The sequence below is a fragment of the Meleagris gallopavo genome, chromosome 19 (assembly GCF_000146605.3).
Source record: "Meleagris gallopavo isolate NT-WF06-2002-E0010 breed Aviagen turkey brand Nicholas breeding stock chromosome 19, Turkey_5.1, whole genome shotgun sequence".
In the NCBI taxonomy this organism is placed as follows: domain Eukaryota; kingdom Metazoa; phylum Chordata; class Aves; order Galliformes; family Phasianidae; genus Meleagris; species Meleagris gallopavo.
Window position 1 is genome coordinate 363,103 of NC_015029.2, and position 19,505 is coordinate 382,607.

Below are 19,505 nucleotides of genomic sequence, written 5' to 3' on the forward strand. Positions count from 1 at the left end.
AGAAACGCGGTCCTCGCCCCGGGAGAGAGCGGCGAGGGGCGGAGATGCTGCTGCGGAGCTCCGGGAGCGGAGCTGAGGGAAGAAGCGCTGCAGAGGGGAGCGAGGAAATGCGGGACGTCACGGCGCGGCTGCGGTTGGAAGGCACTTCTGGGTCCGTCTGTCCAAGCTCTGCCCCAGCGGGACGCCCAGCGCAGGGGGCCCGGGCCGCGCCCAAGCGGCTTCTGAAGATCTCCGAGGAGACCCCGCAGCCCCTCTGGGCGGCTGTGCCACTGCTCTGCCACCCGCACGGCTCTAAAGCGCTTCCTGATGTTCGGAAGGAACCCTATCGTATTCCAGTTGGTGCCCATTGCTTCTTGTCCCGGCACTGGGCGCTGCGGAGCACGGCCTGGCTCCGTCTCATCCTCCCCACCCCCTGGACATTTGTAGGCATTGATGAGATGCCCCTGAACCTCCTGTTCTCCAGGCCGCGCAGTCCCAGCTCTCGCAGGTTTCCTCATAGCACATGTGCTCCAGTCCCTTCCTTGTTTTCGTGCCCTTTCGCTGGCCTCTCTCCAGTGGCTCCAGGTCTCTTGTTCTGGGGAGCCCAGGACCAGACCCAGTACACCAAATATGGCCTCACTGGTGCTGAATAGAGGGGAAAGATTGCCTCCCCCCACCTCCTGGCATTATATTGCTCAGTGCAGCCCAGCACACCATCGGCTTTCTATGTGGCAAGGCACATGTCTAGCTCATGGTCAGCCTGATGCCCACCGGCACCCACAGGGCCTTCTCTGCCGGGCTGCCTCCAGCATGGCCTGGTGCTGGGGCTGTTCCTCCCTCGGGACAGTACTTGGTATTGCTCCTTGTTGAGCTCTGTGAGGCTGCTGTCACCCATTTCTCACTGCTGTCAAGATCCCTGCTGCTGGAGTAACACTCAGGCTGAGGGTACATCAATGCCTGGCCAGGAGCTGTGACACAAAGCTGTGAGTTCTGTGTTTGCCTGTCTTCAGCTTCAGCTGCGTGCAGGTCCCGTCAGGCTCCCCCTCATGCTTGTGCTTAGGCCTTTGGGCCATGCCCTGTCCCTGCCATGCAAGGATTTCCCCACGCTGGCAGAAGATGCCAAGGCACACAGCTTTGCAGAACCCAGGCACACAGTCTGCCTCCCCGAGTGCTGGGCACAGACCTGAGGCCTTGGCACCAGTGATATGAGCAGCACTTGACAGCCACACTGCTGCGATCTGCTGGCTGGTATTTGCTGTGTTTTCAGCCCTTACCCTTGGAGGAGGGATGCGCGCTCCTGCTGTGTGGCTGGGCTCAGCCCCAGCTGACGGGCTCACTGCGGGAGCCTCGTTAGAGCATGTGCAGGTCCTGGCAGATCCCACTCCATTGCTTTCCAGGCTTTGCTGGGAGCGAGCGGCCAGGGACACGACCAGACCACAGGATACAGCGTTTGTGGCAGCAGCCCCAGACTACTGGTTTCTGTTCTCCATTGCAGGACCCTTGGCAGAGCTCTGCTCCAGAGTCTGATGTCCTGTGCTGACTACATCTGTAGCCCATTCCTGTTTGCCCTGATAAGCCCAGTAATTTCAGTGTGCTATGAAAGAGCCAAGCCCTTGTTTCTGCCCTGCATTGTCCTTGTCACAGATGGATAGAGGCCAAGCTCAGCCATGGTTATGTTTTGGATCTGATCTGGAGGAGGAAAGGGCAATGCTGGCAGGGGGACCCAGGGCAGCTCTGGGAGCACCCCCAGGGCAGCACAGCAGGAGACCGCTGGGGATGGAGAGCAGGGGAGGGAGTTACCAGCTCACCTGGAGCAGCTGGGGTCAGGATGAGGCTCTGAGCACCTGGTGGAGCTGTGTGTATCCCCATTCACTGCAGGGACATTGGACCAGATGGCCTTTAAAGATCCCTTCCAACTTAAATGATTCTATGATTGTAGGAGGGGAACACACTGCAGCATGTGTGGGACCAGGCACTGGCCCCTGGTGGAGTGAGGAGCACAGGGATCTGGTCTGCCACCGCAGAGATGACTGGACCGTGGGTCTGCAGTGTGACTGCAAAAGTAGGGACAAGGACATGGAAAAACTACCCCTGCTGCACGGCTCCTCACTTCTCTCTCTCCATCCAGGGACTTCTCATGGATTGGGGTGGGCTGAAAGTCAGAAGCTGGTAGAGAAAGAGAGCAGGAGTCTGTGAGGGGTTTTCCCCATGCTGCATACCCAGGCAGGGGATGTTCTTGCACCCCTGCAAGGCACTCAGCACCTAGGAGCAGGATGGAGGCAGGGTGCTGGGGCTGGCCCCAGGAGCAGGATGGAGGCTGGAGCTCTGATGCACCTACTAGAATGGCAGGGTATGTACCTCTGGCAAGAAAATGACGGATGAAGCCCAACTCCTGCCCCAGAGAGAAAACTGAGGAGTAACATGGCACAGGGAAAAGCTGCTCAGCACCCACCCAGAGAGATACACAGGCTAAAATTCTTCTGCAGACTCCACTTCCTTGCAATGCTTCTGCCTCTCGCCCTGTGGATTTCTTCCAAGGGCTGCACCTACCCCAGCTCAGAGATGCTCTCTGTGCACGGCCACTCTCAACAACTGGTTCTGCACACTGGTTGCCAGTGGTCTGAAATGAAACAGCCACGAGGGAACTGCCAACCCTTTCAGACCTGCCCCATCCCTTGCCACCACTTCTGTGCTCTGTGCAAGAGCCCAGCACAGGCCTGGAGGACCGGGGGCAGGCGCTGCCGCTTGCTCTTACTGGCCTTCGGCAGCACCATCATCTGCTCCTCAGGAAGGCCCCTCTGGCTCATGGTGTCTGAATTTCACTAACATATGGGCTTTCACTTCAGCATCCCTACCTGCAGGGTACAGACAGTGTTGTGACTGTAGCCGGCCAAAAGTGCCCCAGTTCTCCTCCTGCCAGACACTGGGTGTACACCTGAGTGCAGTGCTCCTGCCAGAGCCCCAGACAATCCAGTGCAACTGGATAAAATGTCCAGCAATTCCATCCTGCTTTCTGGAAGGTCTGGCCCATGCAACTCACACCTCCCTGGCTCTTGCTGTGCTTTCCTGTGCTTTCTTCAATGTTTGCTGTAGAGAAACAGCACTGAGATGGTCATTCCCTGGTACAAGTGGTCACTGAGGAGGATGGTGTAGTTGTCACAGGCTGTACTGAGCTGCCTGCAGATGAGGTCATCTTCCACTGCAAGAGAAAGTGGAGAGGGCTTCTTCTGGAAAGGGGACAGCTTCATGCCTCCAGGGATGGAGATGGGACAGGGCCATAAGCCAAGTAGGGACGTGGTAGCTATGGGATGGGGAGGAGATGAACTCATGACATTTCCGCCCACCAGGCACGGGCTGAGCTTCCCTGTGCCTGGGGCTCCTGGGCCTCCAGCAGCTCCTGGAGCCTCAGGCACCACCTGGCTGCCATGCAGGCTGGTGTGCATCTTCCCACAAGCATCCTACCTGCCTCAGCCCCATCCTCTGCCCCCCACATCCGAGCCTCCCCACCCTACAAACCTGCACCCCTCCTCTACATCCACCACTCTCCTCTGTGCCCTTTGCACACCCTCACCTCTCTCCAGCACTCTGACTGCCTGTGCACCCTGGGACACTCCTCACCATTCCCAAGGCCCATTCCCAAGGCCAGTGCTGCTCCTGTGGCCCACGACACCACGGCTTTGCTGAGCTCCTGTGCCCTTCCTTCTGCTCCCAGGGAAGCTCCTTGCACATTTCCTGGCATGGCATGGGACCCCCAGCATGCCAGCTGTGAAGAAAATGCTCTGATTTCTGTCTCTCATCACTTTCTAACCAAGACTGGACACCTTTCTAGAAGGTTCATCAACATGATTAATTAAGCTGAATGCAGAGGTGAAGTGGGTCCAGCAGAATCCTATAGCCAGTGCTAAACAAAGAACTAATTTTCTCTTCAGGTTTATAAAGCATACGAAGCCATACCAATCTTTTCCATTGAGAAGCACGTTTTTGGCCTCTCTTCTTATATGTGATCAGAAAATGACAACTGAAGGCAATCTTGCACTGATATAGATCAAATCCAAACGTGTTTCTGTCTCATTTCTGTCATTTACTGACTCTTCTGCAGTCCTTGACACAGCCTGGTAGTGGTGCAGAAGCAGTAATACTAAGTGGCTGCTCATACTGCACACTGAAGGTGCTTTACAAACACCCACGGATGCATTAAATCTCTGACTCCACCTACAGCTGGAAGGAGAAAATCTCCCCCATCACACCAGAAGGTTTCCTTGCGTGGTACTTCAAGGCTGAACTCTCAGCAGAAGCAGCTGAAGCAACTCTTGCCTGGATGGAGAACACAGCAGCCCCCGCTCTCATCTCCTGGAGTCTCCAGCCACACAGCAGCTGTTCCCATCTCCACTGTGTTTTCCTACTCCTCGCTGATCGCCGTTCCAGGTTGGAGGACAGAGGCAAGTTATTGGCTGCTCTGGTCCATGCACACCATCAGCACACGTGTTACCAGATCAGGAAGCAATGGCCTCCCCAAGAGCACCTATGTACTCTTCCTATGTTTTATGAAGAACTGAAGAGCTAACAGAGCTGAAAGCAAAAAGGAGAGGAGCCCATAGGGGAAGCTACATCAAATGAGAAGATTTACACTGACACTTAACCAGGAATCAAAGTTTTGATGATAATTTCACCATTCTTTTCTGGTTTTATGGTGCTTAAAGTCACCTTCCCATTTTTCTTCAGGTCTTCGATCCAGCTGGACTGGGCAGCTATGGCAGTGATGTACCAATTCCCAGCAAACTAGAAAGAATGACTGCACCAATTAATACAAAAAACAACAGGAGATTCAGGGATGAAGCAGGAACCCCATACACCCTCTTCACATGCTGATGGGTTTAAAAAAGCAACTCTTATGCAGGGCAAAGCAGTGCTCTGCTGTGAAGAGCTAACTGAATGCAAAGTACTCTTGGACAAACTCAGGTACTCTGTAGCCCTCACTAGGCTGCTGGCTGCCCCATGAAGGTGCTTGAGCACCAAGATGTTGTGCTGTCAAAGGCCAGAAAGCTTGAGGGGATCTGACTCCCAGAAGGAGCTGGGTCCTCATGGAAACACACAGGGGGGCTGTCCTGGACCTCTCCACCCTAGTGGAGTCTGTGTCCAAGCAAGGCAGATTCCCTGCGCTCCACTATGGAAAAATTCCCCTGAACAGTGTTAGCTTTTCTGTTTCAAGATATTCCATCTGAAGGTTTTTTGCTCAGGCCTGAAGCACTGACAGAAGCAACAGCTCCAAGAACAGGAAAATGACCTTCATCTTCAGCACCAGCCTCACGCCGGGCACAACCCTGCAGCACACCTGCAGTGTGTCCCACAATTTTTATCCCTGTGCAGCTCCTCAGAGGCACTGAGCAAAGCCAGCCCTGGCTCCTTGGATGTGCTGCATGGAGCCATTGCAGAGATAACATTGACAGCTGCACCCAAACCGTGTGTTCCTGCTGGGTCTGGCATGGAGAGTCAAGAAGAAGGGGGAGACTGCCTGCCACCAACAGTGCCCACAGCGACAAAGCAGGAGGCTCTGAAGAGTGATGCAGAGCCCAAATCAGTGCTTCTGGCACTCTTGGGTGCACCCTCCCTTGTCCCATGGGCTTGGGCTTGTTCGGTTTGCATAAGTCATCTGCACTGCATCCCTAAATATTCATTTGCTGCGGGTTAAATCTCCGTTCCCTAGATGGTTTTTGCTCAGGTATGCTGTTCTAGAGCAGTGCTCTCTGCACTTTTTGATCACACAACTCTAGCAGTAAAGAGCTTTTGAGTTCTCCAATGCCTTGAGCACCTCCAAAACATATCTATTTTTATAAATGTTGCAGTTTAACCTGGCAGGTGAGAGCATCGCTCAGTTGTTCACTCATTGCCCCCCTTCCCAGTGAGATGGGGAGAGAATAAAAAACAAACAAACAAACAACAAAGAACTTGTAGGTTGAGATGAAACTATTTACTAAGATAGAGAAAAGGAAAATAGTTATGATTATATATATATGTGAATGTCTATAACAAATGATGCACAAGCAATTGCTCACCACCCCCAACCAGTGCTCAGCTAGCCCCCAAGCAGAAAAAGAGAGTGAGATGAACTTCCCCCCTTTAGAACTCCTTCCACTTGATGTCATATGGTATGGAATATCCCTTTGGTCAGTTTCAGTCAGCTGTCCTTATTCTGTTCTCTCCCAGCTCCTTGAGTCTATGCTGTGAATGGCCTTGGCTCTGTGTAACACTGCTGAGCAGCAGCTATAACACTGGAGTGTAATCAACGTTTTTTCTCCTAGAACCAAAAAACAGCATCAGAAGAAAACAAGTCAGCTGAAACTGAGACAATATCCACCCCTTATTTCACAACATTTACATCATGCTCAGGTCTCACAATTTCTACACATCCCGACTAATTACCATCACCTACCTTGCTTTCTGATATATATACGCATATTATTCCCATATATGGGCCTTTTATGTAAATTTTCCATGGTATTCATTCAGTTCATAACTTTGGGCTTCATCTATCATGACAATCATTCAGTGCAGGAGGGACAATTCACAGTGTAGGGTTACCTCACGCAGAAGCTAGTTCTGGTTCCACTGGTGTTCATTCTTCTTTAACCTGGGTAGTTCTTACTGTACTGCTGTTAACAAGACCTATAATGACCATAATAATGATGACATGCAGTGTTATGTAGCAATTTAACATCATGCAATTTAAATTATTGGCTGTTCTCACCCAGCATCAAATCACCTTGAAGTACATAATGGACATCCCCATTGTTCCACATTACTCACCATGGGCACTCAGGTCCTTGAACAAAAGCAATCCCGTAAGTGAGGGTTCCTTTGCCTGAGGCAGGAATGACCCAGACTGTCTTGCCCAGGAAGTTTATGTGCAGCACCAGGATTTCTCTCCTTCTACGGTATGCAGGAGGTTTGGCTGGGCAGGACCAGCTCGATTGGCAGACCCCCGAGTATTGACTAATCAGGTGGCTTTTGCTCAATGTGTGTCCCAGTGTTTGATATTCAATGTGTGTCCCAGTGTTTGGCATTCAAACACCCATTGCTCTCAGCGCAGTCTTTAACAGTTCATTGTATTGTTCCATTTTTCAGGGGCTGTGCTCGACAGGGGATGTGATACACCCACTTGATGCCATGCTGTTTGGCCCAGGTGGTTATGAGGTTGTTTCAGAAATAAGTCCCATTGCCCAACTCAATTCTTTCTGGGGTGCCATGTCACCACAAGAAGACCCAGCATAATATTTTGGGCGGTGGCATGGGGCACAGGAAATGTTTCCAGACATCTGGTGGTTTCTTCCACCATTGTAAGCACATGGTGTTTGCCATTATCAAGTTTGTGGGAGTGTGATATAATCCACCTATCAGGCCTCCCCATATTTATGTTTCAGCCTTTGTCCTCCATACCAAAGAGGCTTTATCCATTTGGCTTGTTTAATTACAGCACATTTCACATTAATGGGTAACCTGTGCAATAGCAGCCCCAGTAAAGTCTGTGCCTTGATCCCGAGCCCATCTGTAGATTGCATCTCTTCCTTGGTAGCCTGAAGCACCATGGGACCACCAAGCTAGAAATAGCTCACCCTCACACTGCCAGTCCAGATCTACCTGAGCCACTTCAGTCCTAGCAGCCGGATCCACTGCTGGTTGTTTTGATGTTCTTCAGTGGAATGACTCTTGTATGTGAGCACCTACACGACGTACCTTCACAGCCACATTCTCTACCCAGGCAGCAATATCTTTCCACAGTGCAGCGTCACAGGCAGGTTTGCCTCGGTGCTGTCAGTTGTTCTGCTTCCATTGCTGTAACCACCCCCATAGGGCAGTTTCCAACATCCACGAGTCAGCATAGAGGTAAAGCACTGCCACTTTTCTCATTCAGCAGTGACTAAGGCCAGTTGGATGCCTTTTGCTTCTGTAGATTGGCTCAATTCGCCCCTTTCTTCAGTAGGTTCTACAACTCATCGTGTGGGATTCCATACAGCCTTCCATCTATGATGCTTTCCCACCATGCGACAGGACCGATCAATGAACAGGGCATATTGTTTCTCATTTTCTCACAGTTTTATTACATAGTGGAACCTCTTCGGCGCTTGTCACCTCCTCTTCTGGCAATAGTCCAAAACCTTTGCCTTTGGGCCAGACTGTAATCACCTCTAGGATTCCTAGATGACTGGGGTTCCCTATTCGAGCCACTGTGTGATCAGTGCTACTCACTTACTCCACGTAGCACCAGTTGCATGATGTGTGGATGGGACCATCCCTCTGAACATCCAGCACAGCAAAGGCAGTTACAGTGCCAAGAGGAGCTGTGCTTCACTATCAGCTACTTCCAAAGCAGCCTGGACCCCTTCATATGCTGCCAGTATCTCTTCTTCAGCTGGAGTATAGTGGGCTTCACATCCTCTGTGTCCTCACCTCCAAAATCCTAGAGGTCATCCTCGAGTCTCCCCTGGGACTTTCTACCAGAGGCTCCAAGTGGGGCCATTCTTCCTGGCTGTAGTTTTTTATACCTTGTCCTTTCTGGACTGGGCAAAGGCCTACTGCCTGAACTATCTCCTGTTTAATTTATTCAAAGGCTACTGTTGCTCGGGATCCCACATGAAATCATTCTTCTGAGTCTCTTGATAGAAAGGATTTACAATCAGACTGTAATCCAGAATATGCATTCTCCAGAAATCCACAACACATAAGAAAGCTTGTGTTTCCTTTTTGCTAGCTGGTGGAGACATAGCAGTTGTCTTATTTATCACATCCATGGGGATCTGACAATGTCCATCTTGCCATTTTATTCCAAAGAACTGGATCTTCTGTGCAGGTCATAGAATCATAGAATCACCAATGTTGGAAAAGACCCACAGGATCACCCTGTGCAACCATCCACCCATCACCAATAGTTCTCACTAAACCATGTCCCTCATCACAATGTCCGTACATTCCTTGAACACCTCCAGGGTCGGTGACTCCACCGCCTCCCTGGGCAGCCCATTCCAGTGCCTGACCACTCGTTCAGAGAAGCAGTATTTCCTAACATCCAGCCTAAATCTCCCCTGGCGCAGCTTGAAGCCATTCCCTCTCGTCCTATCACCAGTTACACGAGAGAAGAGGCCGACCCCCAGCTCACTACAGCCTCCCTTCAGGTAGTTATAGAGAGCAATGAGGTCTGCTCTGAGCCTCCTCTTCTACACACTGAACAACCCCAGCTCCTTCAGCCGCTCCTCATCAGGCCTGAGCTCCAGAGCCCTCACGGTTTTGTTGCCCTTCTTTGGACCCGCTCCAGAGCCTCGATGTCTTTCTTGTGGCGAGGGGCCCAAAACTGGGCACTTGACCTTACTTTGCTTGATGGCAAAACCTTTAGAAGGATTTGAATTATTTTCTTCCCTTTCTGAAGGGAAGAACTTCTGCTGTGTTGCCCCACACAATGATTTTGTCAATGTATTGCAGGTGTTCAGGATCTTCCCCCTGTTCCACTGCAGTCTGGATCAGCCCATGACAAATGAGGACGCTGTGTTTCCACCCCTAGAGCAGTTGATTCCAGGTGTACTGCACAGCCCAAGTACAAGCAAACTGTGGCCTGCACTCTGCTGCCAAAAGGATTGAGAAAAACACACTAGCTACGTCAGCTGTGGCATACCGTTTGGCTGCCTTTGACTCCAGATCATATTGGAGTTCTAGCATGTCTGGCACGGCAGCACTTAGCGGTGGTGTGACTTCATTTAGGGCACGACAGCCCACTGTCAGTCTCCACTCTCCATTGGACTTTCCCACTGGCCATGTGGGACTACTGAAGGGTGAGCGAGTCTTGCTGATTACTCCTCGGTTCTCCAGCGGTTGAATCAACTGATGAATGGGAATTAGACGTTCCCAGATGGTGCAGTATTGCCACTGGTGCACCATTGTAGCAATCGGCATCTGCTGATCTTCTGCTCTTAGCGACAACAGAAGGGTCTTCTGAGAGACCCGGCAAGGCAGACACCTGCTTAATGTCCTCCTTCTCCAAGGCAGTCCAAAAGCTCACCAGTACCATTTTGGGTCCTTGAAGTACTCGCTCCTGAGATAATCCGTACCAAGGGTGTGCGAAGCCTCTGGACCAGTCACAACAGGATGCTTCTGCCATACATTTCAGGTTAGGCTCACTTTGGCCTCCCAGTTAGCTCGTGGGATCCCCCTGTCACTCCAGAAATACCAGTGGGTTTTACCCCTTAATAACTTGATGGCATTAGAGTACATAAATAGGGAAAAAATCAACATTGTGACCAGCAATTATCAAGGTACCACAACAGCCTGTGTTAACACGCTCCAGTCAGGTCTGCCATTATCTCAACCCTTTGAGCCCCACATTGGGCACCAAATGGACTGTTGTGGTCCTGCAGGGTAAATCCTGGCAGGATAAATCACATCATAGAAAACACCAAATAAAACAATTTAATCCTAGCTGAAACCAAGACAATAAATTACATACATGTACTGCTACTGCATATTATAAAACATATTAAAAATAGGAACTGTAAAAGGATGAGATAAAGGTGATGTTTTAAAATGGTATTAAAATATTTTATTTATTGATGGTACAAAAAATATTTTCTTCCCACCCCCCAGTGGACAGTCTTGCACACCCACTGGGGTGCACGCAGCCAACATTTGAGACCACTGTTATAGAGAAAGCAGGTAAATCTTGTAAAAGGGAAATGTTTCTTTTATCTCCAATGACTCTGCTCTTCTTTAGTTAAGCTCAGTTTGTCCATTCCTGTCATACTGCCAAAGGAGCAGACAATTTTGTAGCTGTCCTGCAAACCAGGTTCCCGAATTGGCTATGTCTTAATGAGATGCTACGGGAGCATGTGCAGCAGCCTCACTTCAGCTGGATAAGTCATGCTAAGTTCCTACTGGGAAACACTTCTTTCCACCAGGGAGGAGTTCCCATCACAGAAAACCAGTCTCCACAATTTCTGCTGAACAGGAGCCTCTCAGAGTCTTGCTTGCAGAGACACCACAGCTCAGCATTCGGCTCAGGTCCAAGAAGGATGTGTTTCACTGTGCCTGTAGGCGCATTTTCTTATACACAAGATGCAATTGCAGTGTCTTTTCATTTCCTTTTATCTGTGACCCCCAAACAATGCCTTCCCAGCTCTGTATGATGCCAAAAGCCCCGTGTACTCTTTCTGAAAGCATGGCATGAGCCAGAATAATCTGCTCTCCCCAGGCATGCTCAGGTGCCACCTACACTCCTGCCTTGTCACTACCATTCTGCATGCAGAAGCAGATGTCTGTTCCCAGGGTTGGCTTTGATTCCTGACACTACAAAAATCAATCCCATGACAATGCTTTTCCTACTTATCCATATTTTATTGCATTAAGAGAAAAGCATCCGGCTCTGCAGTGTCTGCAAGACCAGCCCAGACAAGATTATCCACCACTTAGCAGGAGATGCTTACAGCACAGCATTACTGCTGCACTTCACATTGTTTCACCTCAGAAAGAGCTTTGCTTAGGAATAAAAGCTCTTTCCAGAAAGCCTGACAAAGCCCCACAGCAGATAAATGATTAATAAAAAAAACAAGTCTTACCAAGGGCACTGTCACAACAAAGGCACTGCGTGGACATTCAGTACAACTTCTTTACCTGGACAATACCTATTTCTTAAGAAAACAGCTCCCAGAATTATTTATTGGGAAACCTGTGGCCAAGGCATAGCAGTTTTATGGATTTGCTCCTGGTCTGCTCACATCCCTGGAGTTCATCCTTCTGCCTGTCACTGGTCTGAGGGTCCCAGTTCCCCCATCATGCTGGGTCACCTGCAGCATGGTGAGGGCAGAGGTTGCTCTGCCCGTGGGGGATCTCAGTGATACCCCTGCACAGGGCTTTCCTGATGGCTCCTTGGAACTCGCTGCTTCTTAAGCTGTAGATGATGGGGTTCAGCATGGGGGTTACAATGGCGTACATCAGGGCGAGGATCTTGTCTATCTCCTTGGAGCTGCTGGATTGAGGCACCAGGTATGTAACAGCCCCAGCACCAAAGAACAGGGACACCACGGTCAGGTGGGAGGTGCAGGTGGCAAAGGCTTTCTGCCTCCCTGCTCCCTTCTGCAGCACAGCCTGGAGGATGTGAACATATGATGCGAGAGTAAGGAGGAAAGAGCCCACGGCAATAGTCGCAGCCAACGCATATGAGACAGCCTTGTTGAGAAGAGCATTAGGGCTGCAGGACACTTCCAGCAAGAAGGGGATCTCACAGAACAAATGGTTGATCACATTGGACTCACAGAAGTGTAAGCGGGCTGTGAGGAGGGCCTGGATCAGAGATGAGAAGGAGCCACTCAACCATGAGACAGCCACTAGGCTGCGGCAGATCTTCTTGCTCATCAGTGCTGTGTAGTGGAGGGGGTGGCAGATGGCCAGGTACCTATCGTAGGCCATGGCAGCCAGGAGCACACACTCACAGCCCCCAAAGCAAAGGAAGAAGTAGATCTGCGTGATGCATCCCACCAAGGAAATGGTCTTCTGTGGCGAGAAGGAGTCTCTGAGGATCTTAGGCAGTGTGACGGAGGAGTAGCAGATGTCCAGGAAGGAGAGGTGGCCCAGGAAGTAGTACATGGGGGACTGCAGGTGAGTGTCCAGCCAGACCAGCGTCATTACGAGCAGGTTCCCCAGCACAGTCACCAAGTAAATGAGCGAGAAGCCCATGCAGAGGGATACCTGTGCTCTGTAGGCAGTGGAAAACCCCAAGAGAAGAAATGAGGTGGGGCTGCTGAGATTTCCCCCCTGCAGGGACTCAGGGTTCATCTGCGGGGAGAGCAAGAAGAGACACAGGACAGGCAGAAGGAGGTGAAAGCTTAGCCCTGCCATGGGATATCTCCAGCCCTCTGTTCTTCTGTGTCATGGGCTGAAGCTGTGCCACAATCTCTGGGAATCCTTAGATCTCACAACTGACTCAAAGGGCTCTGAGATGGGAGAAGTCTGTGGGCAGGTGGTGAGTCTCAGCCCATGGTGTTTCAATCCTCAAGTAAACACCACAGGATGCCACACATGCATTCCCATGCATGTTCCCACTGCCCCATGGCTTTTCAGCTGGCACAGGGACTGCTCTCTGGCCACTTACCCCAAGGGTTGCCAGCAGGCTTAGGTAGAAAACAGACAGACCTGTCCAAAACGGCTCCAGCTCTTCAGGCAATGGCTTGAAGAACTCATAGCAAAGCCATGCAAGCCAGCAAAAAAGCCAGCAAAGCCACCTCCCCATGTTGCCTTCTGAGCTAAGACAGGACCTGCTGTTAAACGAGGCAAAACTCTGCATTGCCCAAGTAACAACAGAAAGCAGGGATCTCACACTGTGGTCAGTAAGGATCCCAGGAACTGTTAAACAAGGGAAAACAGAAGCAGTGCTCAACATGTAGGGGATGTGATCAACTATGTGGGAATTCAGGGCTGTGCTGTACATTTGTCCTGGTGCCCAAAAAATGAGGCAGGCGTGTAACTGGGGAGGGAGGGAGCAGCTGACAGCCAGTGGTTTGGTCTCATGAGCAAGTCTGTGGTGCTTGCAGAACTGGGAACTTCCAAGAACACACTCCTTCCAATGCATGGAGGCATTCTGGCAGGAAAGGAGAAGCCTTTCAAGATCCAGTGTGGGAGAAGTGACACATCAGGTTTTAAACCACGAAGGGACTGGAGGCTGAAGGAGAGGCGTACACTCCCCGTGCTCAATATGGTATGTGCTGGTAAACAAGGGCATGACCACAGAGAGGAGAGACAGAGGAAAGGGAAGAACCTGTAGAGATAACGGCAGCTGGGAAAACAGCACAGCTAAACAAAAGGCGCATCTCTGGCTCAGGAAGAGCAGATGGTCCATAGGAAATAACATAAATGGTTGTGGCTTCAGGCAAAGCCAACATGGAGGAGCTCAAACTTCAAGATGAAGTGTCCCTTAACAGCAGATATTCCTGGAGGTCAGAGAAATAGCTGCTGTAACCAGAGCAGACAGTGGAGAATCACGGAATCATAAAATGGCTGGAGTTGGAAGGAACCTCAAAGATCATCTAATTCTAGGAGGAGAGTGCAAGAAAGGGAGACGGGAAGGGGGAGCATAGCACAACACCTGGAAAGACACTGGATCCAAAAGACTTCCTGGGTCCAAAATCATCTTGGGAAGGAGGGGAAGGAAGATCTGCTCAGACCCCTCAGCCAGACTGCAGCAAGGACAAAGCCTAAGGAGAGAAATTCTGCCAGGAAGAGAAACTCTTTGGAGGGGGGAGGCTATAAATCACTGCCTGGTCTATTAGGCATTCCAAATACCCTTGGATGTGTCATCTCACATATTTTTACTAGGTCAAAGCATGAAGCGAGCTGATAGGGTTTTTGTTCTTGTTCCTGAAAAACAGGCTGCTTATAGAAAAGCTATTTGTAGAAAATAACTTCAGCTAGAGTAAGCATGAGTCAATGTCAGTTTGTGTAAATGGGAAGATCAATAAGAGCAGAATGGTGGCTATATCTGAGATCATGCACAAGTCAGGAAAGAAAGTTATTGCAGGTGGACAGATTTGGGAATTCAAGCACGCAAACATAGAAAATGAATGATGCTTTGTGAAGCCAAAGATGAAACCTGTCTAAAACTCCCTCCTAAGCTTGAGGGAGAAGCTGGCAGAGCAGAGCTGTTGGACAAGATGACCTTCGGAGGTTCCTTCCAACTTCAACCATTCTACGATTCAAGCAAGCAAGCAGCATATGTACACTGAGGACAATGTTTGGAACAAGTGGAATGCCCGCAAGGAAAGAAAAGAAAAAGCCCTAAGAAAAGTCTCTATTTAAAGATGAAGGAGTACAGAGAGATAATGAAAACTGTGTGCAGCCTCAAGAGATTAATATACACTTTTCAGCCAGTTGAAGTACAGGCACCCATGAGGTACTTCTCAGCTCAGAGTCCATGAGGTCAGAGCACACCCAGTCACAGTTTTCAAGAAGAACAGTGACAATTTATGGCAAAGGTAGGGTGACCGGGACAAGCTGAAGGCATGGGGGCAGCAGCATCACGCAGGGAGGAAAGTCTTCAGAGGTCTGCTGCACATCAGGGGGCTGCAGGAAGGGAACATGTCTGCACCTGAACTCAGGAACAGAACCTGAACTCAGGAGCAATCAATGCTTCCTTCAGAAGAGATGTAAAGTATCTTTGTGAAGTATCTACATCTGATGAGAGAATGAAAGTTCATTTGAGCTTTTGAAAGGCTTTCGAGGAAAGAAAAGTGGAAGTTATGATAAAACATAAATCCAGGCTTCCAAAGGGAGATTGTGCTAGAAAAACTTGCTGTCCAGCCTTCCTAAGACACTTGCTTTTTTTTTTCAACAGTGGAAATGACACAGCTATCAGTTGCCTAGATCTCAGAAAACAACATTGCAAGCTCAGTTAATTCGGCAGGGGAGCAGGAGCAGGGGTGAAAGAGCAGGGAGCATCAGGAAGGCTCCTGGAAGACCTGGGGGAGAGGCTGGCCACAGTAACATCATTCTAGAGCAAAACACCAAGGGCTGTGATGTGTTGCAAATAGGAAACCAATTGCTGGGGGTGCTAATGGGAATGGCTGTGCACAGGACCTCTGGGACCAGGAGAAGTGTGCCCACAGGGACCTCCGCTGGATGCCCAGCAGTCCAGTCAGTATAGGGTAATGTGAGTGTGGCAGAGAAGCCAAACTTGCCTTGGCAACAGCAGGAATAGTTTGTAATCTGTGTGGGAAAATACCAACACCGAAGAACATTAGTGAGACCTTGCTGGGTGGTGCACAGGGAGTGAGGACCTGCTGGAGCAGGAGGAAGCTGCTTTGGCAAAGGGAGAGTCCATTGGAGGGGGCATGGCATTACATAGTCACTCTGGAGAAGCAGAGCCCAAAAGGGAGGAGGCTGCTGCATGGGGAGCAGAGCCCTATGCCAGAGCATCTGCTGTGGGTGAACCTGGCACAGACAAACCTGTGTCAGCTAGCAGCTTAAACTCAGTTTCAGAAATGGCTTGAACCCAGGAATCACCTCAGTTCTAATGCACCAAGGCTTGGACAAGGGACCAGCGTAAAGGCAGGAGAGGATTTGGTTCCTAAATCTGCGACCCCGTAGAACTTTTCCCTTTACTTAAAATAAAACTGCTCTAACTGTAAGTAGGTGTCCACAGAGCCTTTTGTGTCAGTTTAATAATGTGGAGGTGGAAAACCACATGCCTGGTTCCCCTGAAGACAGTGCACAGACAAACCCAGCACCCACTCCAGTCCCTCCCTGCACTCCATGGCTCTCTGCCTCCAGGGGACATATCCAGACTGCAGTCTCCCCAAGAAACAGTTGCTTCAGTGGGGGGTGCTGGCAGCAAGAGGGCTGAGCCAGAGCAGGTTGGATGTGCCCCCTCCCAGCCCTGAAAGGGAAGGACGAAATGTCAAAGGTGTTGAGTAAATGGTATACAAGTGGCACATTTGTTTCATTTTCTAATAACCATACGGGTTTGCAACTAAATCTGCAGTCACTGGAAGTGTTTGCCTTTCTGCTAATTAAATTGATTTTGATTTGCTATCAAACCTAATATGAGACAGGTGAGCTCAAGATAGAGTGGGGAGCAGCAGATCAGAGCTCCTCTTTGCGAAGCACATGCCTATACCATGGTCTCACTAGGTTTGCAGAGCCACCTATGCCACCTATCATGGCAAGGCTAGGAGCAGATGGCAAATGCAGCAACACACAAGCAAGCAACACGTCTGTTCCTGCTCAGAGCAGTGTTTGCAGAAAGGGCGGTTCCTCTGTTGCTACATGCAGGCAAGCTGCTGATGGGTGAACTGTGGGACCTGTTCCAGGCCACTGGGTACTCAACAAGCTGCCAAGTAGCACTGCAAAGACATATCTGCCAGTTCTGGTCTTGCAGGACCATGTGTGGGGCGAACTCCTTCCCTCCTTAACCCTATACATAAAGTCCTGTTATTGAGCATTTGCCCTGCTTGTCGGGTGGGGACACCTGATCATAGGATCATAGGATCACAGAATAGCTCAGGTTGGAAAAGACCTTAAAGATCATCAAGTCCAGCCGCAACCTAACCAAACTACCTTAACAACCCTCCACTAAATCAGGACCCTGAGCACCACATACAGCCGGTTTTAAACACATCCAGAGATGACCCAGTGCCTGCACAGCTTACCTGGAAATGATGCTTCCTCTCTTCACACCAGGTGTATCTGGCAGCACCAGAAGTTTGGGACAGCAGGGTGAATTTGATATACCCCTCGGAGGCACGTGGGAAAAGATCCCCTGTTACAGCACGTAATTGCTCAGGCACAGCCACTTAGGCAGAGTGGTTTGGGATGCTGTGGGAGCACACAGTGAGTAAAGGCAACAGAGTCCTGAGGATGCTGCTCCAGCCCTCCAGAGGCTGGGACTGGGGCTGGTCTGAAGCTTCCTGAGCATCTTGGCAGCTGCAGACACTCAGTGTTGATCCCACTCTGGGACTGCGGTAGTGCTGCAGGCTCTGCAGCCCTATTGGCTCACAAACACCCTTGAGAAAGAGCCCGAGCCCGGGAATATGTCAGAGTTAGGCCTTTCCGCCTGCACTCTTCCAGCTTGTTTTCCTCATTTTTGTGACTAAGAATAGCTTTCTTTGATAACCTTGGTTTCTTCTAGACAATTGATCTGGATTGAAGAGTGGCTTATGGGGCTCCAGCAAGTGCAAGGTGCACTGCTTCCCTGCTTCCAGAAGCTGCTCAGAAACCTCTCCCCTCGCAGCAGTTTGGGACTGTGGCAAGAAGGCTTTCCCCACACCAGTCTGCAAAGGCCAGCATGGGGCCTGAGAGCATTCCCATCTCTGTGGTAAAGAAGTGATAGTGCAGCTGGGCACAAACAGGAGACTCCCTCCCTGGCACGGAGCTCCTTTGGACTCAGCCCTTCTGCTGCCAGCACACCCTCCATTTCCCCCCACAGAAGTGTATTTTGGAGCTGGAAGTCTCCCTTCCTCCGCCTCCCCTACCTTGGCCCTAGCCTTGGTCCTCCCCTACTCTGCCTGCAGGCCCCTGGGAAGGCTGAGGGGCAGGGAGCAAGGTGTGAGGGGTGGGCCTTTTCTCCGGTCTTGATCACAAGCCTAATTAATTATCGGATGGCCAGTAATTAACAAATAATCTCTGAGCGTTAGGTGCTATGCTAGTGGTGTCTGGCTGGATTCTTGGTTATTAGTGTCATTTCTTGGCCTGGGATTTCTGCTGGAAGGTCCTCAGGGCCTCTGGTCCTGTCAGACCAGGCTCTGCCGGGACTTGTTTGGGCACCTTCACGGACAGGGATCCTATCACACTTTTGGAGACCTGCTCCAGAGTGGGACCATCTTCATTATGAAGAACCATTTCCTTTTGTCTAGGAAAGATTTTCCACATTACAGTTTGTGTCTGTTGCCCTCTGCCTTGCTGTGCTGTACCCCCAGGCAGAGCCTGCCTGCATCATCTCCTCCTCCCTTCGGGCAGCTGGAGATAGCAGTCAGACGTCTCCTCTTCTCTTCTGAAGGCCAACCCAGCCCAGTCTCAGCCTCTCATCAGACATGCTGTACTGCAGGCCCTGACCAGCTTAATGCCCCCCTCTCCATCCCTCCCCCCATCCTTGTTGCCATTAGCCAGGGCATTTCCTGCACCGTGGAGCCCCAGAGTGGGCCCTTCCCTGCAGTGGCACTTCCACAAGTGCTCCTTGAGCTGCCCTTCATGAATCCAGATCAGGCTGCAGTGGTTGCCTGCTGCCTGCAGCACAGCTTGTTGCCCACTGGGCAGCCGTGTGGCATGGGATTAACCTACCCAGGGGCAAGAATTTGCAGCAGACTTGGCTGAACATCAGGGGTTTGTGCTTCCCTGTTTCTCTGGGCCACCGAGGCCTATCTGAATGGCAGCCATGTCTGCCAGCCCAGAGCTTTGCTGTCCCCAAGAGGCACATTGTCATGATACTGGGCACTGTAGGACTGACACATCTTCATGCATGTCAGGGGATGCTGGCGCTGACAGCTTGGGAAGTCCCCAGCCGTGTTGTTTCATACCTTCAGGCCACCAGACATATCCCATTGGCTGTGTTGGATCAGCCAGTCATAGAGCCAAAGCATTAAACCACATCCTGTTGTGATCCAAGTTGAAAATAGCCACGTGCCTTCAACAGAACCTCCGGAGGAAGCAGGAATGCCCAAAGCCTGTTGTGTCCCCAGTGCCGGTGTCTCATGAAGTTATGGCCCCAGCAACAGTCAGGTCTCAATTGATGTCATTAAAAGTTTCTGAACTTCTGCAGCCTCAACTTCTGAAAAGGCCCTAAGGGGCTTGTTGTGTTACTGCAGCACCTGGAGACAGGAGCTATATTTGCCCATTCACAAACTTGGGAACAAAACTGTTTAGCTCAGAGCCAGCACAGAGGTGTCAATAGGCAGTAATTGGCAATTTAAGTGTAACTCACTCCTGACCCAGGAGAGTTCAGGTGGATTGGTGCCTGTGCTGCAGAGCTATTGCCCACTGGCATAGGTCCCCACAGGGAACAGATC

General features: G+C 50.6%; 1 protein-coding gene across 1 annotated transcript; it reads right to left on the reverse strand.

The window, feature by feature from the left end:
- Positions 1-10,586: 10,586 nt before the first annotated feature.
- Positions 10,587-19,475, reverse strand: LOC100545389 (olfactory receptor 1E2-like). Its single transcript, XM_031556109.1, has one exon. The coding sequence runs from the start codon at positions 12,850-12,852 to the stop codon at positions 11,788-11,790; it is 1,065 nt and encodes a 354-aa protein (XP_031411969.1). The 5' UTR covers positions 12,853-19,475; the 3' UTR covers positions 10,587-11,787.
- Between the last annotated feature and the right edge of the window lie 30 nt (positions 19,476-19,505).

Bases quoted from the DNA above. Each gene is read 5' to 3' on its own strand.
- LOC100545389 (XM_031556109.1), bottom strand. From the start codon at position 12,852: ATGGCAGGGCTAAGCTTTCACCTCCTTCTGCCTGTCCTGTGTCTCTTC.